General features: G+C 39.4%; 1 protein-coding gene across 3 annotated transcripts; it reads left to right on the top strand.

Annotated features, from left to right (window-relative positions):
* Positions 1-1,120: 1,120 nt before the first annotated feature.
* LOC310726064 (uncharacterized protein) lies at positions 1,121-25,907 on the top strand. Of its 3 annotated transcripts, XM_083541266.1 has the most exons (7): positions 1,121-1,621; positions 2,927-4,952; positions 5,045-5,208; positions 5,287-5,507; positions 6,327-6,456; positions 6,827-6,927; positions 7,011-8,284. In XM_083541266.1, exons 2-7 carry the CDS (start codon positions 2,942-2,944, stop codon positions 7,147-7,149), a joined length of 2,766 nt encoding a protein of 921 aa, XP_083397392.1. In that variant the 5' UTR covers positions 1,121-1,621; positions 2,927-2,941; the 3' UTR covers positions 7,150-8,284. The 3 variants fall into 3 exon arrangements, 2 of the variants coding, with proteins under 2 accessions (XP_083397392.1, XP_083397391.1); XR_014533633.1 differs by lacking the exons at positions 1,121-1,621; positions 5,287-5,507; positions 6,327-6,456; positions 6,827-6,927; positions 7,011-8,284 and adding exons at positions 23,376-23,596; positions 24,516-24,636; positions 24,976-25,076; positions 25,161-25,907 and having other exon boundaries at positions 2,414-4,952; XM_083541265.1 differs by lacking the exon at positions 1,121-1,621 and having other exon boundaries at positions 2,414-4,952.
* Positions 25,908-27,929: the final 2,022 nt, after the last annotated feature.

The raw sequence follows: 27,929 nt of genomic DNA, 5'->3' as shown, positions 1-27,929 counted from the left end.
GTGTGTCAGTGCTATATTTAATGGAAATTTTACATAAAGTTGACCAGTTTTCTGATCATCTAAATCAGGGGTGTCAAACTCAAATTTACAGTTCGCCAAAATAAAAAACTGGGACAAAGTCGCGGGCCAAACTTAATATTTATTGAAAATTTGACTGCAATTGTGCATGTTCTCCCGTCTCTCCAGATGTGTAATGTTGAACCTTTTCATATGGAAACAAACTTAAGTTTTGCATAAACATTGAATCTGGAACAACCAAAGTTTATTATTATAAACAGATGAGAAATTACATTTGAAATAAAACACACATCAGTGGTATTCGTTTCGGTATTATGTCTGTCTCTCTCTCTATCTATAGACTTTAGAATTCCTTTTTAATGTAAACCTTTTTTTCACAGGGCAACAACAAAACAACCAAAAATATTAATAATTTCCTTCAATTAAAAAAAGCAATTTTTTAGCTATTAACAGTTCATGCCTTGGAGTAGAAAAAGTGCAACATTTATTCAAGCTCAGTTTTTACACTCTGATTTACTCTGATGCACATTGGTTCAAGCCAATGTGCATCATGGCTGGGTTTAGGCTCTGAGCTGAGCATCATGTCTGGGTTTAGTCTCTGAGCTGAGCATCATGTCTGGGTTTAGGTTCTGAGCTGAGCATCATGTCTGGGTTTAGGCTCTGAGCTGAGGAAATCCTCAGGATTGAGTGAAGATGTTCATCAGTGACACTCCTGAGTGGTGTTTTGTTCATTTTATTAAAGAGAACAGTTTCTCACACAGATATGTGCTGCTGAACATTGAGAGTATTAGAGCAGCTTGGGCACGGAGTTGGAGCAGTGTGTCGGGGAGGAAACATGGAAACTGTGCAGCACACACAGAGTTGTACTTTGGCTTGAGCGTGTCACACTGGAGTTCAATCAGCTCCGTTTGGAGGTTGGTTGGTGCGCTTTCCACGTCAAACACAAACGGATTATTGAGCAGTTCAAATCTGCATTTTTGGGCTTCAAATTCGGCTAATCGCCGTGTAAATTCAGCACCGAGTACGCAGAGTTTTTCAGCGGTCTCGACTGACGCGCAAACGCACTAACAAAGCATTCTGGGATTTGTCGTATTAGCGGTGTATGCGCAATATACTGGCGGGCAGCTCTAATACACATTTGATATGATATTATTTGTATATTTCTATATATTATTTGTCAAATATATATTTTGACACCCCTGATCTAAATAGTGCAGAGACCGGCTTCTCCAGGCTCAAGCGCATACTCATCCGGACTTCCTGTTTCCTTCCTCATGACAATATCTCCCGTTTTATTATGGCAGAAAAGGACATTCACAAGCCAGACAGTCCACCCTGCTGATTTCAGCCAGGTTGCAAAATCCTTTTATTTTTGACATCTCTCAAACAGGGGTACGGTGAACTGGGCTTTCGTATTTGTGCTTCTTTTTGAAATGGATTATTCTAATAAATGTAATGTGCGCGTGTCAGGGAGCCACTATCAATAAAACCGGAGATTCCGACACCGGAACTTCCGTGAGAGGAGGGACGTGTCTGAGGACGTGTACAGCAGTTTACATTGTTTCTTTTAATCTACTTTTGCTTAGAATCATCAACTAAGTAAGTATGGTTATTATTAATCTATATGATATATATGAATATATGATTGTTCGATTTATGTCCGCTTTTATGCAAGACTAAATAATGCGCACTGTTTAGGTTTAGTTAGGGAAAGGCGGACACACTGCTGTTTTTACTTGTCCTACATATTTGTGTCCAATCGCACTGTGTACATTAGTCCTCTAGATAGCGTTTTAAGAAAAAAAAAATGTCAAACAAAGAAATAAAACGGGAGCAGCTCAAAAAAAAAAAAAAAAAAAAACACCGAAAGTTGAGCAGCGGGAAGATGAAAATAAAATAAAATAAAAAAAAAAATCACTTCTGCCGATTTATTCTTTACTGTAATTTATTTCTACGCGTACATAATGTATCATAACTGTGTAGCTGCTACAACGCAGGTCATACAGAACATATAAACACTTCGTATGGGTAGGGCCAACATTTGCTCAGTTCCTCATTGCATTGATTCTATAAGCTGTTGGAAACATTCCTATGAGATTCTGGTTCCTGTTTATTTGATCACATGAAATCATTTCTTGCAGATTTCTCATGTGCCCTTTATTGCAAATCACTTGTTCTACTACATCCCCAGGGGATGAAACAAATGCTGTCAAATTATGCAGTCTCAAATTATGTATCCCAATTTACCATCATTTCCGACTTTAACCAATTTATTCGTTATGATGCATTGATGTTTGTTAACATTAATACGTGTGTATCAATTATTAGACTATACTATAGTCAAAGTCAAGCTTTATGGGCATTGCCTTATTTACACTAAGTTTAATGATTAACATATACTTCCTGGTGCTTTTCTTTTAGTTTAATAGAGATGTATAAAAATACGGTGCGTTAAAGCATTTTCCAGTTCAACATATCCAACATACAGTGAATGTATACAGTAAACACAATGTCCTTGCAGTTGAGAGATTTTCCATACCTAGCAAGAAACAGAGTGATGATTAAGCAATTACTTAACTAATAATTTAATTTATTTATTTCATTTGGATTTTCTTCCGATACAAGTGTTTACAATTTTCAATCTACAATCGAACTCAGATAAAAAACTTTCACTGGTCCCTTTGGGAGATTTAATAAATGTCACATAAGCAATAAGATCCTCTTATGTAAAGTTTTTATTTAGAAATAATTTACAAAGTTAGGAACCATTTTCAATATTGATGATAGCATTAAAAGCAAACAGAACATGATGTTAGCTTGTGAATTATCTAGTCCTGCTCTATATTATATGGATGAAAAGACATAAAGCTAAAATGATAACCCATGCCACTGCAATTTATCTCAACAGAACATTTGACAATCAATGGCGTTCCAAATTCAATTTTCTGTACCTGTTCAAATTCCTGTTCAAATTCCTGTTCCCGTTCCTGTTGAAGTTAAACCAAGAGAAACAAATCCCTTAATACAATGCATAATTGACAACAGACTTAAGAAATTGAAGAAACTAGTTAAAGGAAACAATATAAATGGACTGTACTCTTCTGCAATCTGGAATGATGACGTTTCTCTACTGATGGCAGCAACTGTATGTGGGAATGAGGAGATCTGTAACTTTCTACTGGGAGAAAATGCGGATCCCAACATAAAGTCTGCAAATGGCAACACACCTCTGCATTATGCTGCAAAAACACCAGGAGTTCCACTGACTATTATGAGAAGATTATTAGCTGCAAAAGCTAATCCAGATGGTCATCCACAACAACCATTTACACCATTACAATTCGCTGCCACTAACGACAGACGGGACATGTTCCAAGTGCTTCTAGAAGCTGGTGCTGACCCTGAAAGAAATTATGGGTTTAACTCGGATTTTGATAACAAAGTAGAAACTCTTATTAATAAATTACCTGCAGGAAATACTGCTGTAAAGAAATGCAGAATGTTTTTCAATTTTACTGCTATGGTTCCCAAAAAATCTCAGCCAGAGGTTTTTCATTGCTTCAAGGAACATTTTCTTGAGGAACATCCTATTAATCATCTTGTACTTTTTGAAATATATAATAATGTAACTGGCAGATTACAGGAACAATATCGGCAAAGTAGCATAAAGTGGATGAGAGACTCCATGAAATCAGAGATCTACATCAATGGATTTATCAAACGCTTTCCCAAAATTTCAATGGAACACAGGATTTTTGCTATGAGCAGCTTACATGCTGTAATTTGCATGATGAAAGAAATATCCCCTGAGATATTTAATGGGCTCGTACCCATTCTGATCAAATGCTTTCAGCCCACTAATACAGTGCAGGGAAATATGTTTAATCATCCTACACTAAGTACTCTTTGTGTGACCATGGACAAGTTCTCAAAACAAAAACCTGCTGCTGATGGTCTTAACTATGTTGTTCTTGAAGAGTTATGCAATGCAATTATGCCGTTCACCAATCCTGACTGCTCAACAGATATCAGCATTCCTACTTACCATTTGTTTGCTGCTCTATATGAGTTTGTCCCAGAGCACATTAAGTCACGTGGATTAACCTCAGTGCCTGATAAGGTTCTTTTTGTAGTAGACGTAGGAATAGATGACATACTTAAAGAGAAACTGCAAAAACTGGACACAAATCTCAGATGCCCTCAAAGCCCAGGGACTGGAAGTATCTTAGATGATGCAGAAGGAAGCAAGTCATCAACAAAGTCAAAAAAGAAGAAGAAGAAGAAGAAAAAAAACAAAGCTATTCAGCAAGAAACAAACCCAAAAGATGATGCTGTACAAGCATCAAAACTTAATTCAGATACCGCAAAAACCTCAGTTCAAGAGTCCACTGTGCGCCCATTTACAGCATGCACGGATGATATACCAGTGCCAAGAAAATGGCATTCAATCAGCCAACGCTGGAAGCCCAAACTAGAGAAACTTGCTAGCATGGAAGCAAGTAACATTTATCACCTTGGGAACCTTACCATTAGTGAAAGCCCTGAATTTGAGATCGCAAAAGGAAGTGATGGAACTCGGGTTTTTCTTGGCCTGAGGGATGATGGCACTGAGGTAGCTGTCAAGCGAATGTTGAAGTCCAATTATCAAGATTTAAAAAATGAGGAGGAATTTCTACGCCTTCCTGAGCTTGAAAATCCTTCTATTGTCCGATATGTGGACTTTGCAGAGGATGACAAATTTGGATATCTTGTCCTTCAACTTTGTGAATACACATTGGAGGAATACATCCAGAACCATTTGCCAGAAGACAGTTCACAGCAGCTAAAGGTCCTGAAGAAAATTGTAAAAGAAGTGCTCTGTAGCCTGAAGGTTCTCCACAGCCAAGATACTAAAGTGCTTCATCGAGACATCAAACCTCAAAATGTTCTAATTGGTAGGAGTCCTAACTTATCAAACCTTTCTATATTTATTGTGAAATGATCACTGGTAAATGCTGCAGTTTTAATAGTATATATTATTAAACAGATATAACTGGAAAGGCGAGATTAGCTGATTTTGGCATAAGTCGAAGGCTGAAGTTGGGAGAAACGACTTGCCGCACTAATGCTGCTGGAACAAAATGTTGGAAACCCAGGGAAACTGTTGATGAGGACAGTAACCGTGGTTACAAGAGGAGTTCTGATATTCAGGTTTGGATATTTAGCAGCATCCATATTAAATAGTAAAAAGGGTTTGGCTTTAAATCTTTTTGTTTGTAATTAATTTAGGTTGCGGGAATGTTGGTGTATTACATCCTCTCTTGTGGACATCATCCATTTGGCAAGGGTGTCCGTTGTGAATATAATATTTTTAAAGGCACATATTCTTTAGAACACCTGGAGGATGAAATGGCGATAGACCTAGTGGAGTGGATGATCAGTCATGAGCCAAAGAACAGACCTAATGTAGAGGAGACTCTTTGCCACCCATTCTTTTGGACAGATGCATGGTAAGAGCTGCTTTGAGACAATGTTTATTGTTAAAAGCGCTATACAAATAAAAATGAATTGAATTATATTAAAACATAACAAACAAATCATCAAGTGAGTGACGAGTAACATTATCTCGGATGTTACTTGTACTTCCTGATTTAATTTTTCTATGCCAGATTGCCCAAATGTTCATAGTGAGTTGTTGAATGTGTGTGCATAGTGCCCTGTAATTAAGTGGTATCCCATCAGTAATGAATTCATGATAATGTACACACTGTTCCTGGTATTGACTCCAGAGCCACTGTAACAATTACCAGAAAAGTAATTGAGCATAATTTGTAAAATTTTTGCAAATCACTAGCGAATGTTTTCATATGTTATAAGATATAATATAGATGTAATAAAAAGCACAGTGTGTACAGGAATATCAGACAGAAGATTACTCTATTAGTAATACTGAATACAATACATAGTGCCTAATTTTGCTGAGTTTTGTGTGAAAGAAAACTGGTAAGATAGCACGCATTTGTAATGGACACCATGATTTTCATTCGGATTTTCTATTCAAAGATTTCCAACTCTAGTATTTACTAGAACTTTTGTTCTTTTGTTAGCGTTTTTATTGCATTTTGCATAATGAATTTCTGTGCTGAGCTGATTATTTTTATTTTAAAAAAAGTGTGTGAAAATGTAGTAAAAACTAGATTTGGTAGTTTGCCATTTATTTCTTCTTTCTTCAATACAGACTGATATTGCAGTGTTTACAAAGTTACATTTTATTAGATTTTATTCAAAACCTGTCCAAATGTAATTTTGTTTCATATATAATTTTTTAGGAAAGTGGAGTACTTAAAAAGGCTGGGGAATGAAAAGGATGTGGAGAACTGCCGCAACGCTGAGCCAGACCTTCTTTCTGCTATAGAGGCTATTACAGTGGAGAAAAGCTTCTCAGAGTGGAAAACTAAAGTGAGTGCAACCACTTTTAACAGTACAACAAAATGTACAGTAGATTGTGTTTCATTGAATATTTGTTTGCTACAGTTAAATCAGGGCATGTGTGTAGTAATCTGCAATAATTATTTTTTTGAAACAGTGAATATATTATATATGTTATAAGAATATGTTATTCATTTGTAATACAAGTTATAACTGAAAAAGTCAACTGTTTACCTGTTTAACCTCATTCTGTTTAAAGATTTGCAAACATGTTTAAACTTGTTGTCGTGCCGTAGCATGTATCAGTGATCCCCTCATGAAAATATGATTCATGAAACAATAAAATACTTGTTTGTGCAATATAAAGTACATGGTTTTCTATAATGCCTGTATTTCTCAGTTTCCCTGTGAGCTTGTACAAAAATTGGATGGTAAGAAAAAGGCGTATCCGGAGAACACACTGGGGCTGCTGCGCTTCATACGGAATCTGCATGAACATTAGTGAGTGCTACAGAAAATATTAATTACTGAGAAAATTGTTTTATACTGTGTCATGGCTAATTCATTTTGTTTTGTTTGAATAGCATTGAGGATGCAGAGAAGTTAAACTTGATGACATTATTCCCTGACCTTTTTGGAAACACTTTCAAGTTTGCTAAAAAAAGAGGATGGAACTCCAGACCAAGTCTGAGAAAATGGCTTCGTACAGTACCAGCAATTTAACAGGAAATAACTGAAAAGCATGAAATATTTTTTAAAATGTCATCAGTTTGTGTGTTTGGATTATAAGAGAATATTCCATTTTAAAAATGTGAATTTTTCTCTGGAGTGCTAAAATGTGCACTACTTTGTTTTGACATTGGACCTCCTGGAGTGTTTAAAGGCTCTGGCATGGAGGAGCTGGTGTTGGATCTGTGATGATCGAAAATGTTGAGCTATTTTATGAGTTGCTCAGTAGCTCCTAGGTTTATAACCACAAATGACTGTAAAAAACTGTAGAAAGAACATTACTTATAATCTCACATTCCAGTGCTCATGTTAGTTCTCACTCTCCAGTGTTCTGTATTGTTTAAAGATTTATAATCACACTCTTGATGTCACCCAAATGAGGATGGGTTCCCCTTTTGAGTCTGGTTCCTTTCAAGGTTTCTTTCTCATGACATCTAAGGGAGTTTTTCCTTGCCACAGTCGCCATGACTGCTCATCAGGGATACATGCACGTCATTCACCTTAACTGTTGATTTCTGTAAAGCTGCTTTGAGACAATGTCTGTTGTAAAAAGCGCTATAGAAATAAACATGACTTGACTTGCATTGGTGCGGTCAAATCAGCACTATGTGTATATCATCTAAAAATAATTTATACTGGGATACTGGGGGACATGACCACTTATAAAATGCCCAATTTATAAGGATCTGGAGGTTTCTACCATTTTTTCCTTTGGGCTTCTCTGTTGTCTGCACCAGATGTCACCATTGTATTACCATTTGTGTCACCATTTTAATTAGTTTCCTATTGTTTCCATCTAAGCCTTGTTAGCCCTGTGTGTATTTAAATTCCCCTTGTGTAGCAACCATTTTGCTTTATTGTTAAAGTTGTGTGGTTTGTTTCCTGTGATATTTTTACTTTACTACTTTGAGTTTGTTTTTGGCTTTGCTCTTTTTTATTTCGTTCCTGAGACAGACTTTTGTTCTTGAAATTTGTATTTGTATTTTATTTTATTTTTTTTTACCTTTTTTAATGTTGCCTTTCTTTTGCTTTGCCATTTTGCTGTATTTTTTGGGACCTACAATTGTGAAATATATTTCCTCTTTCATTCTTGTAGAACATTTTAAAATAAAAACTATGAATTTCCTAACATTTGAGTTTGTTTGTGAATTCTCACACCTCCCAATGGCAGACTGCTAGTGCTCCTGCCGCTCACTGTTGACCTCTGTTTGAGCCTGACAGAACAATAATCTCACCCAGGAAATCCTGTGCTCTCCCTAAACCTGTAGTTCAACAAAAAAAGAATGCAGAACTACCAAGCACTTATTTCTAAAGCAATGACCTTCTAGTCTGCTCTTCAAGACCTGTGTGAACGGCTGCCCATTGGTGAAGAGCCAACACTTGCAGTGCCACCAGTTGCTGGTGTTGGGCCACATCTCCCAGTGCGCCTTGTTTTAAGCTTTTGCCCAGCCTCCATCTGGCCCTGCTACGGGTGCCGCTCAGCCTCCCTGCACTTCCTGAGGATGTACTTAGAGATACAATACGTATTTAATGTAATTTATGTATGTAAGTTTAATGTCAAATATTTTAATGTTTAAATTGCAACTGTTTAATAATTACTGAATAGGTCTTTTCTAAACCAAAACTGATTTTTGCATCTGTAAATTGTCATTGCAACAGCTTGCATTAAATTACCATAAAGTTTTTACTCGAAGAAATATTGTCCAGCCATGGCCTAGAAGAGACCAATCAGCAGAGATTAATCACCAGATAAGGAGGATGTTAGAGCAGTACAATCTTGATTTAGTGCTACATTACATAATATAAAGTAATAAAATCTAAGACCACAAAATTTAAGTAGTAGCAATACCAGAATACAGTCAGATGTCAAGCACCACGGTGTTATACTCAGACACGGGGTGCACTGTGTGGTGGGATATATATAAAATTATCAGGCATAACATGACCACCTGCATGATATTCTGTTGGTTCACCTTTTGCTGCCAATACAGTCCTGATCCATTGAGCATTAACATAAGCATTTTTTTAGCAATCTAAGATACAGGAGCTCGTCTGTTGGATCGGAACACACAGGCCAGACTTTACTCACCACGTGCATTAAAGAGACTTGGCCACCAATGACCCTGTCGGCGGTTCAACACTGTTCCTTTCTTGGAGCACTTTTGATAGATACTGAGCACTGCAGACCGGGAACAGCCTTCAGTCGTCTAGCAATCACAATTTGGTCCTCATCAAACTCGCAAAATCCTCACGCTCTCCCATTTTTCCTGCTTCTAATACATCATCTTTGAGAACAAAATGTTCACTTACTGCCTAATATACCCCACCCATTAACAGGTGCTATGATGGAGAGATAATCAGTGTTGTTTACTTCACTGGTCATAATGTTATAAAGTCAATGTTAATTCAGGGATTTGTGCAAATTGTGGAGACATCTGGATTAAAAGGCTCTCATGTCAACAGAAAGCAACACAAAACACAGACAGTACTTGCCATTGAAGCATCTTAACTGCTGATCATTTAGGAAGTGTTGTTGAAGAAATTTTTAAGCAAGGTATTACTTTACACTGAGCAAAATGCATAGCACTAATTCATTAGGCAATAGCACCAGTAGTGCATGAAGAGCTTCTGGAGGATATAGCAAGTGGACCATACTCACTTGATGATTGCTGATTCCATGACTAGAAAACAGATCTGCATAGTCATCAAAAATTACAGCAAGAAGCTCTCACAAATCATTACCACCTTTGCAGGAATTATACATATAGTAGCTGGTCAATCATTGATATGCTTAAATCAAATTTCTGGACAAAGTCAAGTAGCTTTTATTGTCATTTTAACAATGGACAAATCGTCACTTGGTTACATAGGTAACCCTAGTTCCCTGGGTGGTATATTAGGCAGTAAGTGAACATTCGAGCAGCATCAAAAACGCTTTAGGAACAAGTGTCCAATCACGCCATACTGACCAGGCGCTGCCTAGTGTGTCTGAGCACAACCTGCATGCAGGACAGAGAAGCCGGGAGTGGCTCTGATGTCGAGTTCGTAGAACATGACAAAGGTCAGCGGGGTGGACCACCCTCGGCATTACAAATGTCCTGGAGGGACTCTCCAGCGGACCAGGCCGTAGAGGCTGCCATACTCACGGGAGCAGTGTGATGGGGGGGGGGGAAGCGTACAGACGTAGCCCCAGCCACATCCGCACCATGGCGTCCAGCCCCAACGAGGCTGGGTGAGAGAGGGAGAACCAGAGGGGGCAGTGCAAACTCTCCGAGTCGCAACAGATCCACCTGGGCTCTTGATATCTTTGCCATATCTGCTCCACCACAGTTTAACCTGCCCAGGATAAACCACTGGACAACCACTGACGTGTTGTCAATACAGACCAACAGTGGCGACCTCTAAGGTCTCAGTGCAAGTGTTCCAGTGCCAAGAACATGACCATCATCTCCAAGCAGTTTATGTGCCATAAACGATGTTTTGTCCCACTGACATTGGGCGGACCTTGATGACTGCTCCTCACCCCATGAGGGATGCGTCCGTCGTTACCTCTGTGATGAAAATCTTTTGCCCCTTGATGCTATAGAATTTGGTGCTGTATCTACAAATCTACAATTTTCCACCTCTTTAGGGTGATGTAGGAAAAGCAGAGCAACGGTGGAGAGTAATTCACACTGTAGAATGGAACAATACAGAAGACAGCAAAACAAAGGATTTCTGGATAAAAGGTGATACATACACAGATACTGCAGGTGATAAAATCTTTGAATGTCTTGGCAATATTGCATTGTGGCTTCTTTCAGCAATGGATCAGTTGAGTGTTTTTTTTTTTTGCAGATGTCACTAATTAGACAATTCTGCTGCCATGAATTCAGACCATCACTGCTGATGTTTTCTCCCTTTACTGCTGTTCAGCACCACCTGTGGAAGAGGGGGAAGAGAACAAAATTTATGAAAGAATACAGCCCAGATTCTATATAGTTCTATTCAAAGTTATAATCAAATGGATGCTGCACAAAACATTTTTATAAAATAAAAGAAAAACAATGTTCTGAATAGTTCTAATAAAAAGCTAAACTAGAGACGAGTTTTCAAGTTAATTCAAGAAGTTAATAACCTTGGTAAAAGCCACTGTAATGTTAATTCAGTTTGCCGGTGTTGTTTAATTTTTATAGTGATACTTGTGTTTTGCCAAAAGAAAAGAGAAGAAATAAGAAAAAAGCGAGTACAACTCAGTACACATATGCTGTACCTACAAGTATTTGTATCACACAATGGCAGTGAGGAAATAGTAAACATCCCCCTGGGAATCCAGCAGTTAACTCTGATTAACAATTAAAAAAATTGTGCTTGATATGATTCTTTTTTAGGTAGATATAGGAACAGATGACACACTTAAAAAGAGGCTGCAAAAACTGGACACAAATCTCAAATGTCCTCTCAAGTAACTTATATGATGCAGCAGGGAGCAAGTCATCAACAAAGTCAAAAAAAGGAAAAAAGAAAAAAGACAACCAGTAAGAGACAAGTTTAAAAGAGGACACTGCAACACTGAAAGCATCAAAACTTAATCCCGATACTGCAAAACTTCAGTTCAAGAGTCACATTCCACTGTGAACCCATTAACAGCACACACTCATGATACACCAGTGCCAAGAAAATGGTATTCAATCAGCCAACACTGGAAGCCGAAACTAGAGAAACTTGCTAGCATGGAAGCAAATAAGTTTTACCATGTGGGGAATCTCACAGTTAGCAAATCCCTGAATTTGAGATAGCTAAAGGAAATGATGGAATGCAGGTTTATCTTGGCCTAAGGGATGATGGCATTGACGTAGCTGTCAAGCAAATGTGGAAGTCCAATCAAGATTTAAAAAATGAAGAGGAATTCCTACGCCTTCCTGAGCTTGACAATCCGTCTATTGTTCGATATGTGGACTTTTCAGAGGATGACAAATTTGGATATCTTGTTCTTCAACTTTGTGTAAACACACTGGAAGAATACATCCAGAACCATTTGCCAGAAGACAGTTCACAGAAACTAAAGTTCCTGAAGAAAATTTTTAAGATACCAAAGTGTTTAATCAAGACAGTATTTGCTCTCCAAGACCTGTGTAGATTCCTGCCTTTCTTCAAGAGCCAGCACTTGCAGTGTCATCAGTTGCTGGTGTTGAGCCCCATTTCAACCATTCATTCACCATTCGAGCTAGAACTGTGACTGGTAATCCCTAACATTCAATAAAGAAACATGCAATAAAGAAAGAAATAACACCCAATAGCATAAATTTATAGCAAATAGCACTAGCGTAGCCAGGAATCACAATGAGATATATCCAGAGAAAAACAGGTTGTCCTAGCCTAAAATGCATCTGTTGAATGAATGAATGAATGAGTTTATTTGTACTTAATCAGGGACAATGCACAGAGAACATTAGTCTAAGAAGAAGAGATGTCATGTGCCAGGTTATAGCAAAAAAATGCTAATTTCCACCTGCAGTCCCTTGACAGATGTTACATTTGTAAAAGGTCATGAAATACATACAGTATCATACATAAAAACCTTACTTCACTCACATCATAAAAACACTCTCCACTTCATGAATCTAGCACTCACTCACTTACAGTCTACATTGTTTATATCGCAGTCATTCAGTGCTTACAAGTTTGCTTTGCTAATAGCCACTGTTTGGTCAGGCGTGTAAATGCTATAGTTTGTATATATAATAATATCATTTGGAAGAGTGTTCCAAATGCTTGCTGCTTTATAAAAGAACAAATGTTGACCATTAGTGGTTCTGCATCTTGGAACTCTGCACTCTCCTCTGACTGTCGACCGTGTGACTCTATTATGTCTATCTGAATTTAGTGTGACAAATTTTCTCAGAGGGGGAGCAGCGATATTATGGATAATTTCAAATAAAGCAGAAACTTGGTTGTGTTTAATGAGGTTCTCAAAACTCAAAATATTTTATTTACTCAGTACATTACAATGCTTTTTATCATGAATTTTTATTGCCCTTTTATATAATGATTCTAGTAATTTTAACAATGTTTTACATGCCTGAGACCAACTAGACATGCAATACAGTAGATGCGGAACCATTATAGCATTATAATAAATATTCGAGGCTTCCGTATTTAATGAATTTCTAATATGTTTATAATTCATCACATTGCATTTCAATGTATTACCAAGTTTTTTTATATGACTTTTTAATCCAAGATTCGAATCAATAATTAGACCTAAATATTTAGTTTCTTTTACATTTTTAATATTTTGCCCATTTACTTGAATATTTTAAGTTAGATGTAACTTACGTGTTTTTGTGAAAAACATTGAGACCGTTTTATCAAAATTTAAGGTTAGACAAGACGTCTGCAACCATTCTACAACTTTTTGCATTCCTTTTGATAATTTGTCAGCAACCTCCAGCTCGTTTTCCCCATAAGTGAAGATCACCGTATCATAAGCATACATGATTATGTCTACGTCCAAACACACTCTAGGGAGATCATTTATATAGATGCTAAAAAGCAAGGGTCCCAAAATTGACCCCTGTGGCACTCCCATCGAGGTGGCTCTAAACACAGATTTGATGTTATTTACTTGTACACACTGATGTCAGTCACTCAAATAAGATCTTATCCAGTTTTGGGTGTGTTTAGAGAGACTATATTGATTTAATTTACTATAAAGTATCTGGTGATTAACAGTATCAAAAGCTTTACGCAGATCAAGGAAGACCGCTCCCGCCACTCTTCCCTGATCCACATATGCCCCGATAGTTTCCAAGAGGTAGCAACATGCAAAGTCTGTAGAGTATTTACGCCCAAAGCCAAATTGCATTGGATTTAAGAGAGCTTGTGATTCAAAGTGGATGCTCCACCACCGTCTTTTCGAGTACTTTTGACACAGCTGGGAGAATACTTATTGGACGGTAATTGTTCATGTCTTGTTCATTTCCAGACTTAAATATAGGGGTAACAATCGCAGATTTTAGAGCTGCTAGAAAAATACCCTAACTAAGCGATTGATTGATCATTGTTGTTAACGGATCAAAGAGGATGTCCTTATATTGTTTCAGAAAAGAAGTATCAAGTCCGTAAATATCTTTGGCTTTGCTGCAGTTTAGCGCAGTGATTATTTTTTCAACTTTAGTTTTAGTTACTGAGATTCGTCATTGATTATGAGAGGGGGATGAATAATTAGAAAATTCTGAACTGAATTTTGAACAATGTCTAAAAAATATTAATTAAAATTTGTTGCTATTGCAAAAGAGTCATCAATAATTTTTCCATTAATATTGAGACAAATATTCTCACATTTTGACTTTTTATTTCCAATCAATTTATCAATAGTTTTTCATATTATTCTACTATTGCCTTGTGCATTTCTAATGATTTCAAGGAAAAAACTGGCTTTGGCCTTTCTAAGCTCAGCTGTAACTTTATTTCTTAGATTTGTAAAAGAAAATCGATCCGTTGTTAGTCCTGATTTTAGAAATGTTTTCAGCGCCACATCTCATTTTTTCATCATATCCCAAATAACTTTATTGAACCATGGCAAATTTTGTTTTGTATATCGCTTTCTCTGCTTATTTTTTGTATATTGTTTAAGATGTCATTTACAGCTAGCATAAGATCATGACAGCCCTGTTCACAAGATTTTTTCTCCAGGATGTCTGCCCACTTTATTTGTTTAAAATCTTTTTTAACCAGTTGTAAATCTTTCTTTGGAATTAAAGTGTTACCCTTTTTACCTCGTTTTTATCAGTTTTCTAGCTACTAGGGTTAAATTGTGATCGGACATACCTGTAACTAGATTATAAATTTTAATTATTCTCTCGGGTTAATTTGTCAGTATTAAATCTATTAATGTTTGAGAAGTTCTTGTTATACGAGTTGGTTTCCTTAGTAGTTGTGTCATTTGAAACGATTTCGTTATTTCTTTAAGTTTGTTTCTACATGATTTCTCAAGCCAATTTAAGTTAAAGTCACCTAAAAGAATGACTTATTTTCCATCACATTGTTTAAGTAAATTACCAAGAGAAATTAAAAAATCACTAGTAGCTTTAGGAGGTCGATAAATTGCTAATACACAGAAAGACATTTCAGGTGATAAAGTAATAGTAGTCCCCACACACTCCAAGTTACAATCACTGATGTCCAGCTGTTTAATTTGGATGTGATCTTTTACGTAAATCAGCACACCGCCGCCTTTAGCCTTATTTCTATCACGTCTGTACAAGGTATATCCCGAGACTTTCAGTATAGAAGAAGGAATAGTGGGAGTTAACCAAGTTTCCGTTAAACAGAGATAATCAAGATTTGAGTCCGTTAACGAATGGCCGATCTGTTCAATCTTTAAGACAATGCTGGGGATGTTTAAATGTCCTCCGAAAATGCCCTTCGGCTTTATTTTCGGGTTCCAAAGTACGCTCGCATGATTCGCAGTCTGAAACAGTCTCATTTGCTGCTGTTTAAGTACGGCGGCAGTATTTGCAATTGCTGCAGGCTTAGCGTAGATCACTGATGTTAATATTTTCTCAGGAATTAACTTAGGGGCAGAGTTTATCAGGGGGTTACCTTGTTTTCCCACGCTGGAGCCGTTGATATGAGTCAGCTGCGCTTCCACTCTACAAGAGGGAACAGCTGATTGTAGATGATCCACACGATCTTGATAATCCAAAGGCCCGAGGTTTAGATGAATATCCCCACATAGAAGCAGGACCGTGCAGAAAAAGGCACAATATCCTTGAGTCCGATTTGCTGGTACCATCCTACTTGAGCAGCGCCGCTCGCGCAGCGCGCTACGAGTACACACTCGCCTGTCATTTTAAACGTGTGAGTATATGGTGTATTGGCAACATGAAGCAAGTGGCGTTGTCACAATTTTGTTTGAGAACGCCATAGCCTGCAACCAGGTATTGCGGTCGTGTTCAGGAGTTCCCCACAGTTGTGTCAGTAAGAGAAACAACACATACAGAGTTACCCAAAAATTTAATAAAGACATTTTGTGTTATCAACACAGGCCAACACAACTGTACATGTTTGAACACACCACCGTTAAATCAGAGCATAAACCTTTATTTCATCATAAGCATTGTTAAGAACACGAACTGTAGTAGGTTGATGTATTTCATTTTAGTTTTACATAACTAGCTAAACTTCGGTGTCCCTGTCGTGGCTAATTAGGACAAAAACAAACTAATTCAGTAAGTGCAAAATCCAGGGTTGTGAAAGTTTCAGGCTCTAGTACCGCCGAAAATAGTTCTGTGGAAGTGTTCAATTTAACAGCGCAAACACAGCCGCTTTATACTCTTTTTAGCTTCTACATAACAACTCTCATTCTTATTGGTCAAGTCACCTCATTCCCAATTTTTTTGGACAACAGGTATGTCATCTGCCACCATTATCTTCAAAATGTACAGTATTTTCTGATTTTAAGATCAAATAGTGGCAGAACCCTTTCATTTCAAATAAAGAAACTAAATGAAATAACAAAATATATAACAACGTGAAACGGGAAAAAATGCTTGGAATCCATGAATTGAATTAATGAGAATCAGTATAGTGTTGCACAAATAAAGTGTTTTGTGATTTCTGTTGGTTCTTCCTCTAGAAGAATGTGGTATGAGCTCTTCCTAGTTTTGCATCATCGTTCCAAAAAAAAAGAAAAAAGGGGTGTGTGTCTAGTTTCTGTTTCCTGTACACTCATGTACACTTTTCTTTAGAAGCAAACAACGGCAATGACACGGCAAAAATAAGTATGTACGGCTATTATAAGTCATTTTATAATGATATCTAAACAGTTTTTTTAGACACTAGACAAAATATGGGATAGGGAGTGAGACTACATGCAAATATTTCGGTTTGTCCTAATTCTTTATTTTAAAAAAACAACAACGTTCAAACCTTATTAGCAAACTGACGTCTGAAGTTTTGTAGAAACTGTTCCTGTGCAAGTGGTTGGAAACCCGACACTGGGCTGACATCCAATAGAAGCTTACTCCTACCGATTCTTTTCAGCCTATTTAATCTTCACCTGTGACTGCGTAAAAAGATAAAACAAGCCACTATTTAGATGTTTCAAAATCTTAAAATATTTTTAGATAAACTACTTGTAATGCAGGTCAGACAAATTTTACCCCTTGGCTAAAATCCACTTTGATCCGGCTTCATAAACACTATCCTGCTTCCTCGCAGATGGAAACGGAGATTTATACCTACAAATAATAATCAAATAAATGTTGGTTATTTTTTTAGTAATTTTTTTTTAAACAGTACAACATTAAGGCTACTGGTCCCCTGGTGGTCTAGTGGTTAAGATGCAGCGCTCTCACCGCTGCGACCCTGGTTCGCTCCCCGGTCAGGGAACCATTTCCAGCCACTCTCAGTGCCGGTCCCAAACCCGGATACATTTCCCTTTTACTCTTGCAGATACTCTTCTATCACAAATCACTCCTGCCACTCTTCTCCACCCACTCCACCCTGCCTGCACTCTTTTCTTCACTTCTCTAACACACTCTCCATTACTTTGCACTGTTGACCCCAGGTACCTGAACTCCTCCACTTTCACCACCTCTTCTCCCTGCAACCGCACCACTCCACTCCCCTTCCTCTTATTTACACACATGTACTCTGTCTTACTCCTACTGACTTTCATTCCCCTTCTCTCCAGCACGTACCTCAACCTCTTCAGGCCCCTCTCAACCTGCTCCCTACTCTCACCACAAATAACAATATCATCCGCAAACATCATAGTCCATGAAGACTCCTGTCTGACCTCGTCTGTCAACCTGTCCATCACCACTGCAAACACGAAAGGGCTCAGAGCGGATCCTTGATGCAGTCCAACCTTCAAATTGAACCAGTCTGTCGTTCCTACTGCACACTTCACTGCTGTCCCACTGTCCTCATACATGTCTTGCACCACCCTCACATACTTCCCTGACACACCTGACTTCCTCATACAATACCACAACTCCTCTCTTGGCACCCTGTCGTACAAATTCTTCAAATCCACAAAAACACAATGCAGTTTCTTCTGACCTTCTCTATACTTCTCCATCAACATTCTCAAAGCAAATAAGGCGTCTGTGGTGCTCTTCCTAGGCATAAAACCATACTGTTGCTCACAGATGGTCACCTCTTCTCTCAGCCTGGCTTCCACTACTCTTTCCCATAACTTCATGGTGTGACTGATCAACTTAATTCCCCTGTAGTTACTGCAGGTCTGCACATCCCCCTTATGCTTAAAGATCGGTAGAACACCCAACCTTCTCAGTCTCTCATTTTCCTTGTTCATCAGCTGCTCAAAATACTCCCTCCATCTTCTCAACACACTCTCCTTACTAGTCAACACATTTCCATCTCCATCCTTTATTGCTCTAACTTGCAGCACATCCTTTCCAGCTCGGTCCCTCTGCCTGGCCAATTGGTAAAAATCCTTTTCCAACTGTCCAACTTCTCATACCGCTCCTCATATGCCTTTTCCTTGGCTTTTGCCACATCCCTCTTCACCTGCTGCCACATCTACTTGTACTTCTGTCTACTTTTCTCATCACGCTGTCAATCCCAATTCTGTTTTGCCAACCTCTTTCTCCTTATGCTTTCCTGCACTTCCTCATTCCACCACCATGTCTCTTTGTCTTCCTTTCTATTTTCAGATGTCACACCAAGTACCTTTCTAGCTGTCTTCCTTATCACTAGTAGTTGCCCAATCATTCAGCACCTCTTCACCACCACCGAGCCCCTGTCTGACCTCTTTCCTGAATCTCTCACCATAGTCTTCCTCCTTCAGTTTCCACCATCTTATTCTTCTTTCAGTCCTCGTTCTCCTACTCTTCTTCTTCACCTCCAAAACCATCCTACAGACCACCATCCGATGCTGTCTAGCTCCACTGTCCCCTGCCAACACCTTACAGTCTCCAATCTCCTTCAGGTTGCATCTCCTACATAGAACATAGTCCACCTGTGTGCAGTTTCCTCCACTCTTATACGTCACCCTATGATCCTCCTTCTTCTTAAAATAAGTGTTCAACACTGCCATTTCCATTCTTTTAGCAAAATCTACCACCATCTGCCCTTCCACATTCCTCTCCTTAAAACCATACCTACTCATCACCTCCTCATCAACTCTGTTTCCTTCACCTACATTCCTATTGAAATCCACCCCAATCACCAATCTTTAATTTCTAGGTACACTTGCTCCCACATCCAACTCTCTCCAGAATTTTTCCTTCTCCTCCATCTCACAACCCACTTGTGTAGCATAAGCACTGATGACATTTATCATCACCCCTTCAACTTCCATCTTCACGATCATCACCCTATCAGAAACTCTCTTCACCTCCACTACACACTTACTGTACTCTTCCTTTAGAATCACCCCTACACCATTTCTCTTTCCATCCACACCATAATAGAACAGTTTAAACCCACCTCCAATGTTCCTGGCCTTACTTCCTTTCCACTTGGTCTCCTGAACACACAACATATCTACCTTTCTCCTCTCCATCATATCAGCTACCTCTCTCCCTTTACCAGTCATAGTACCAACATTTATAGTGCCCACTCTCCTACACTTCTCCTGTCCCTGCCATCTCTGTAGATGTCTTTCTCCTCTCTCTTCTCCTCCTTTGGCCAACAGTAGCCCAATGTCCACCGCTACCCTGTTGGCTAACGATACCTGTGGCGGTCATTGGTAACCCGGGCCTCGAGTGATCCATTATGAATTTCTCTTTCATGATCCGCATATTTGATTTGGCACATGTTTTACGCTGGATGCCCTTTCTAACGCAACCCTCCCCATTTACCAGGGCTTGGTACCAGCACTTAGAGTGCACTGGCTTGTGCAACCCTAATGGCTGGGTTGTTGTCCATGCTCTGAATCATGTGTGTAATCAGTCAAAATTGAAGGCAGGCTGTCACCGGCAGGGTGACATCACGACCAGGAAGTATAAAATGCACATGGAGTGAAGCCGGCTTCAGCTTCTGTAACTGAGAAGCTCTGAAGGGATGCCGGAGGTATGGCATAGAGACGCAGTGCCTGGTTCCCTCAGGAAACTAGGCACGTTCCCTTTCAGGAACTCGGCTGCATTGGACTGGACCAGTCAGACCAGTCCCCGACTAGTGTGAAAGAGCACAGCTAGGACGAAGGACAGAGGTGCCAGGAGTGGCACAAATGTCAAGGTTATAAAACATGACAAAGGTGAGTGTGGTGGACCAGCCTGCATCATTGCACACGTCATGGAGGGAGACTCCAGAGGATCAAGCCTTCGAGGCTGCCACACTCTGGGTCAGGTGTGCTCTATCCCTGAATGATGCTTCGAGATCTGAGGACCCGTAAAAGGATGCAATAGCGTCAATAATCCATCTGCTGAGGGTCTGCTAATGAGCAGGAAGGCCTCTCCTCGGAGGGCTGTAGCAGATGAACAATTGTTCTGACTTCCTCCAAGAACTTGTCCTGTGGACATACCAGTCCAGTGCTCAGACCAGCCCATGCAATCTCTCCTGGTCTGGGGTCTAGAATAGAGGAGGATTGAATGCTTAGATCCTGACAGGTTGTGGGATGACCGAGGGCACCTTGGGGATGTAACCCACTCTAGGGTGCAGGAAGGCAATGGCCATGCCTGGAGAGAACTCCAGGAAGGAGCGGGCCACAGAAAGGGCCTGTAGATCACCTACTCTCCCCAGAGAGCAGCTAGCCAGCAAGAACTGCTCTCTGGAAGAGAAGCTTTCCCTGGGCCCACAGGAGGATCTGGCCTGCCTGTACAGGGGGCGGGAGCATAGACTCCCCTGGTGGTTGATATTCGAGACCACCAAGGTGTTGTCCATGCAGATCAACACATGATGGCCTTTGAGGACCGGAAGGAACCGATTCAGAGCCAGAAGCACAGCCAGCATCTCTAGGCAATTGATGTGCCACAGCAGATGGGGACTCTCCCATCTCTACAGGCATCTAAGGCACATAGGCATTGCCACATGACCTTAATCGGACAGAGGGTATTGCCCTTCCATGAGAACCCATGGGCCCTGAGCCACCACTGAAGGAGTCTCATGTACAGGAGGCCATGTGGAATGACAATTGACCCCAAAACCCTGTGAGAAGGTAGGATGGGTACATGAAAGTACGCATCCTTTAGATCTACCGTGACAAACCTGTCCTCGGATCTGATCTGAGACACAACCTGCTTGAGGGTCAGCATTTTGAACCAGAGCCTCATCAAAGAGCGGTTTAGCTGACGTAAATCTAGGATAGGACGCAACCCACCGTCCTTTTTAGAATCTATGAAGTACTGGCTGTAGAACCTGGACCCTTTGTCTGACGGAGGGAGCACCTCGATGGCCTCCTTCCTCAAGAGAGTATAACTTCATGTTCCAAACCTGAGCCTGCTTGCTTCCCACTAGAGTGGAACCGGGGTGGACGAGACCCGAGCTGAATTGTATAGCCTCGCTCTACAGTGCGCAGGACCCATCGGGACACATTTGGCAGAACTATCCAGGCTGAAAGTTGCTCCTTTATGGGTATCAGTCTCTAGGGAGTAACTCTGGTGTGTGTCTCTTGGGACTAAACGTTTGGGACTAAACTCTGGCAGTGCCATGGTGAGCCCTCCTGGTCCGCTATAATGCTGAGCTGAAACCAAGAAGGGAGCTCACTGAGGGGGCCGGAGGGAAACGGGCACAAAGAAAAGCGGTGCTACAGGCCCTCCAGTCACCCTCCCACCGGCCTGGTCAGAACCTTTTGGCCAAAGCCCTCTTCTTGGAGATGACACTCCTCAGATCTTTCACTACACAGGGCTTTGGCTCAGGGTGCTGCACGGGGCAGAGAGCACTTCAGAACACTCTGTCTATGCACTTGCCGGTAGGAAGTGCTGCGTCGGTGGGCGCAGCCCCATAAAAGTGGCGTGGGTGGTACAGCTGGAACGCCACCGATTGTCTCTTGGCTTCCTGAAACATTTAGACTACCAAACTAACGGCCTCGCCGAAAAAGACCTGAGGGTGAGAGTGAGGTGTCCAGCAGCACAGCCTTGTCCCTGTCAGGGATTCCGGACAGGGTGAGCCACAGATGTCTCTCTGTGGTAGTTAGGGTGGCCAAAGACCGGCCAATGGCCTTAGCGGTCTCTTTAGTGGCTTGTAGAGCTAAGTCCACTGTGCGCCAATGCTCTAGTATCTGGCCGCCCATAATGTCTCCCACATCCAGCTCCCACAGCAGGTCGGCTTGGTAATCCTGTAACACCGACATGGTGTGCAGACATCCAGCGGCCTGACCTGTTAAGGCATATTCCTTCCCCACCAGCACCGACATAGTACACAGGGGCTTAGTGGGTAGTGTCAGGGGCTTAAGAGAAGATGCCACACCTGGGGAGAGATAGCCTGCTAGCGTCTGTTTAACCCGTGGCATGACACCATATCCATAATCCTTTAAAGCCCAGGACGTGTAATACACCCCGGTCTTGGGGCTGAAGGGGCAGGCCGAGAAAGGCTGGGCCCAGGACCTGGACACCTCGGTATTCAGGTCAGGGAAAAATGGCAGGCCCCGACACGGAGGCTGTGATGCAGGGAGCAAAAAGCGCTCGTTTAAGCTTACTGGACGGAGTTGCTTTATGCTCATCGGCCGGCCAAGCTATATCCAGTCTCTGGACGGCACGTTTCGCAACCTCCAGGAGCTCCTCGCTATCAGGTTTGCAAGAGCCTGCCCCCCCGCCCCTCGGAGGAAGAGAGGAGGTGCTGGTTGGTCTCGTGGAAAGGGGAAGAGTCAATCGCATGAGGGCAGTGCTGGCAATAGGCTCCCAGGAGAGCCAAAATAGCGTGCTCCACTCCCAAACAAGCAACACAAAGGCTGTGTGTATCACCCCCGTGATAAAACAGGGGCAGGGAGAAACACATGGCCGAAAAGTGTGCTTGGTTTTGTTCGATGCCTTCATTTTCTTTTTTGACAGACAGACAAACAACATTAAATTTCACACAAAATGCTTCTTGAACAGACAGAAGCAGAAGCCAGCTTCAGTCCATGTGCATTTTAAACTTCCTGGTCATGATGTCGCCCTGCCGGTGACAGTCTGCCTTCAATTTTGACTAAATACACCCATTAATTAGAGCATGGACAACGCAATTGCGTTCCCAAAGTGTTCCGACGCAGGTGAGTTCCATAAAGGGAAGCATATTAAATGGTAAAAAGGGTTTTAATTTAAATCTTTTTGTTTATACTCATTTAGGTTGTGGGAATGTTGATGTATTACATCCTCTCTTGTGGACATCATCCATTTGGCAAAGGTGTCCAGGTTGAACTTAATATTTTTTAAGGGAAATATTCTTTGGAACACTTGGAGGATGAACTGGCGATGGACCTAGTGGAGTGGATGATCAGTCATGAGCCAAAGAACAGACCTAATGTAGAGGAGACTCTTTGCCACCCATTCTTTTGGACAGATGTATGGTAAGAGCTGCTTTGAGACAATGTTCATTGTTAAAAGACCTAAAGCATTTCACTGCAAAACATTTCACTGCATGTCATACTCTGTATATATGTGTATGTGACAAATAAAATTTTAATTTTAAATTTATACAAATAAATATGAATTGAATTGAATTTAATTAAGATATAACTAACAAATCATCACGTTAGTGACGAGTAACATTATCTCGGATGTTACTTGTAATCTCTGATTTAATTTTTCTTTGCCAAATTGCCCAAATGTTCAAAGTGAGTTGTTGAATGTGTGTGCATAGTGCCCTGTAAATAAGTGGTATCCCATAAGTAGTGATTTCATATGATTTGTACACACTGTTCCTGGTATTGACTCCAGATCCACTGTGACCATTACCAGGAAAGTAATTGAGCATAATTTGCAACATTTTTGCAGATCACTAGCAGAACTTGCGAATGTTTTCATAAGGTACAATATATTATATAAATGTAATAAATAAGCACAGTGTGTACAGGAATATCAGACAGAAGATTTCTCTATTAGTAATACTGAATACAATACATAGTGCATAATTTTGATGAGTTTAGTGTGGAAGGAAACTGGAAAGATAGCACGCACATGTAATGGACACCATGATTTTTATTTGGATATTCTATTCAAAGATTTCCAACTCTAGTATTTACTAGAACATGGGACCAGTTTGAAGTAAAATTGTGCTCTGTGCTCTGAGTGAAGACTTTTGTCTGTTCTTTTGTTAGCATTTTTTATTGCATTTTGGTCATAAAATACATTTATGTGCTGAGGTGATTTTTTTTATTTTAAAAAAAGTGTGTGAAAATGTAAAAAAAACTAGATTTGGTAGTTTGCCATTTATTTCTCCTTACTTTAATACAGACTGATATTGCAGTGTTTATATATAATTTTCAGGAAAGTGGAGTACTTAAAAAGGCTGGGGAATGAAAAGGACATTGTGAACTGCCGCAACGCTGAGCCAGACCTTCTTTCTGCATTTACAGTGGAGAAAAGCTTCTCAGACTGGAAAACAAAAGTGAGTGCAACCACATTTAACAGTACAACAAAATGTACAGTAGATTGTGTTTTATTGTATATCTGTTTACTAAAGTTAAATCAGGGCATGTGTGTAGTAATCTGCAATAATTAATTTTTTGAAACAGTGAATATATTATATATGTTATAAAATATGTTATTAATTTGTAATACAAGTTATACCTGTAAAATTCAATGGTTATAAACTCATTCGGTTTAAAGATTTGCTAACAGTAGCATGTATCAGTGATCCCTCATGAAAATATAATTCATGAAACAACAGAATACTTGTTTGTGCATCATAAAGTACATGGTTTCCTATAATGCCTGTATTTCTCAGTTTCCCTGTGAGCTTGTACAAAAATTGGAAGGTAAGAAAAAGCCATATCCGGAGAACACACTGGGGCTGCTGCGCTTCATACGGAATCTGCATGAACATTAGTGAGTGCTACCAAAAATATTCATTACTGAGATGATTTTGTTTGTACTGTGTCACGACTAATTCATTTTGTTTTGTTTGAATAGCATTGAGGATGCAGAGAAGTTAAACTTGATGACATTATTCCCTGACCTTTTTGAAAAAGGCTTTCAAGTTTGCTAAAAAAAAAAGAGGATGGAACTCCAGACCAAGTCTGACAAAATGTTTTGTTACAGTACCAGCAATTTAACAGGAAATAACTGAAAAGCATGAAATATTCAGAAATGTCATCAGTTTGTCTGTTTGGATTATAAGAGAATATTTCATGTTAGAAATGTGATTTATTTTCTGGAGTGCTAAAATGTGCACTGCATTGGTGCAGTCAAATCTGTTCCAAGTACTATGTGTATATATTCTAAAAATTATTTATACTGGGATACTTGGGGACATGACCACTTATAAAATGCCTAATTTATCAGGATCTGGAGGTTGCTACCATTTTTTCTTTGGGTTTCTCTGTTTTCTGCACCAGATGTCACCATTGTGTATGTTTTTTTATTAGTTTTCTATTGTTTCCATTTAAACCTTGTTAGCCCTGTGTGTATTTAAATTCCCCTTGTGTGGCAATCATTTGGCTTTATTGTTAAAGTTGTGTGGTTTGTTTCCTGTGATTATTTTACGTTAATATTATAATTTTTTTTTTGCGTTTCTGAGACAGACTTTTGTTCTTAAGATTTTTCCTAAGTTCCTGATGAGTTTTCTTTTAATTTTATTTTTTTTTACCTTTTTTGAATTTTGCCTGTCTTTTGCTTTTCCACGTTGCTGTATTTTTGGGGACCTACGATTGTAAATAAAATTTTCTCTTTCATTTTCGTTGAACATTTTAAAATAAAAACTATGGATTTCCTAACATTTGAGTTTGTTTGTGAATTCTCACACCTCCCAATGGCAGACTGCTAGTGCTCTTGCTGCTCAGTGTTTTTTTTGTGAAATATATTTATAAATCTTTTTAACATTACAAAAAATCTTCAATCAAACAAAAGAACAAGAATAACAAACAAATAATAAATCAAATAAAATTTACAAACATATGGCTTACCACTTCAATAAATCAATTTAAGAAATAGATTAAATAAAGAATGACATAGTCATACAAACCATATATCTTACATATTTTACTCCACATATTTAAACCTAATTAAACAAACCCTCTAATTAGAATAGAGGATATATCTAAGCCCATATATATCAGAAATGGGTCCCACCTTCTATGAAATAGGACATCTTTATTATTGGACGCACAGGTTAGATAATCTAATGAGACATATTCCAATATAACCCTGTGCCATAATTAACCTAGAAGGGGCCTTATGAACTAACCAGTTCAAAAGAATAAATTTTCTTGCACAGAATGTTAGGAACTTGCAAAGTGTCTTTTTATGTTTGTCTGCAACCATGTCATCGTATATTCCAAGCAACATGTGTTTTGAATCGTAGCCAATATAAACGGATAAGATAGCATTAAGTTCTTGTTCAACCATAACCCAAAACTTCTGGCTCTCCCTACAAGACCAGAAACAGTGAATAAGATCTCGTTCTTCTGTTTTACATTTCGAGCACATTGGTGAGCAGTCTTCTTTAAACTTTTGCCTCCGCGAAGGTGAAATGTGAGCTCTGTGCAAAATTTTCAACTGCATTGCTTTTACTCTGTTACATATGCTTAAGGTCCCTGCATTCTTCCATATCAAGTGTCCTTTCCCATGTCCTCTTTAATAAGTCCGTATTTGAAGATCCACAATCCTTGAGAACCTTAAAAAAAGAGCTTATGGAGCTGTTCGTTAGTGAAAAAAGCTGTTTCTCCACAGCCGAAATGTCCTGATTTGTGAGCCTTTTTCACAAAGTCTCTCAACTGTAAATAACGAAAAAAATCCTGTCCTGGAATGTTGTACTTGGTGGTTAATTGGTCAAATGACATCAAAGTGTCCCCCTCAAATAGATCATGTGAAGTATTGAGACCTTTGTGTGTCCAAACTCGAAACTTTGGGTCTATAGTCCCCAGCAGGAAGTCATAGTTATCACAAAAATGAGTAAATGTTGAGGTTAGTTGGGATTGACCCTCCAAACGCCTGACAACTTGCCATGCCTTGACAGCATTGATTGTGATGGGGTTACTGCAAGCAACTTTCAAGGACTTAAACTTTTTAAGAAAAAGCAAATTTACTAAAGGAAATTTACTGAGTGAGCTTTCAATATCAAACCACACTGCTCTGGGCCCTCTATGTACGCAGTCAGAAATGTAACGCAATGTGAACACTTAACTGATATCTCCATATATCTGGAAGGTCAAGACCTCCCACTGAAGATGGAAGCATTAAAGTTGAAAGTTTTATACGTGCCCTTTTTTTTTTAGCCCATATAAAAGAACTAAACCAACCATTAAATTTCTTAACAGTTTTATGTGTAAAACTTATTGGAATCATTTATATGGGGTAAAGTAATCTTGAGAGAATATTCATCTTTAGGAGGGAGATCTGTCCCAACCAAGAAACAGGAAGAACACTCCACCTTTCTAAATCCAACCGAATACGTTCAAAAAGTGGAAGAAAGTTTACTTTATACATCTGTTCAAAGGAGGGAGTAACATTAATGCCCAAATATATGAAACCTTCGGAGGGCCCATCTAAACGGAAAGGATGATAGTGTCTGGGGTATTTGTTTTAATCCACCTATAGGCATTGCCATTGACTTATCATAATTAATTGAATATCCTGAGAAGGTGCCGAATTTGTTAATTGTGTCTAAAAGAGCTGGGGTAGAGGTATCAGGATTCACCATGAATATCAAAATATCATTGGCATATAGGGCAATCTTATGTT

This window comes from Silurus aristotelis, assembly GCF_946808225.1.
Source record: "Silurus aristotelis genome assembly, chromosome: 5".
Taxonomy (NCBI): Eukaryota; Metazoa; Chordata; class Actinopteri; order Siluriformes; family Siluridae; genus Silurus; species Silurus aristotelis.
The sequence above is the reverse complement of the archived record's forward strand: the minus strand, read 5'-3'. Positions and strand labels throughout refer to the sequence as shown.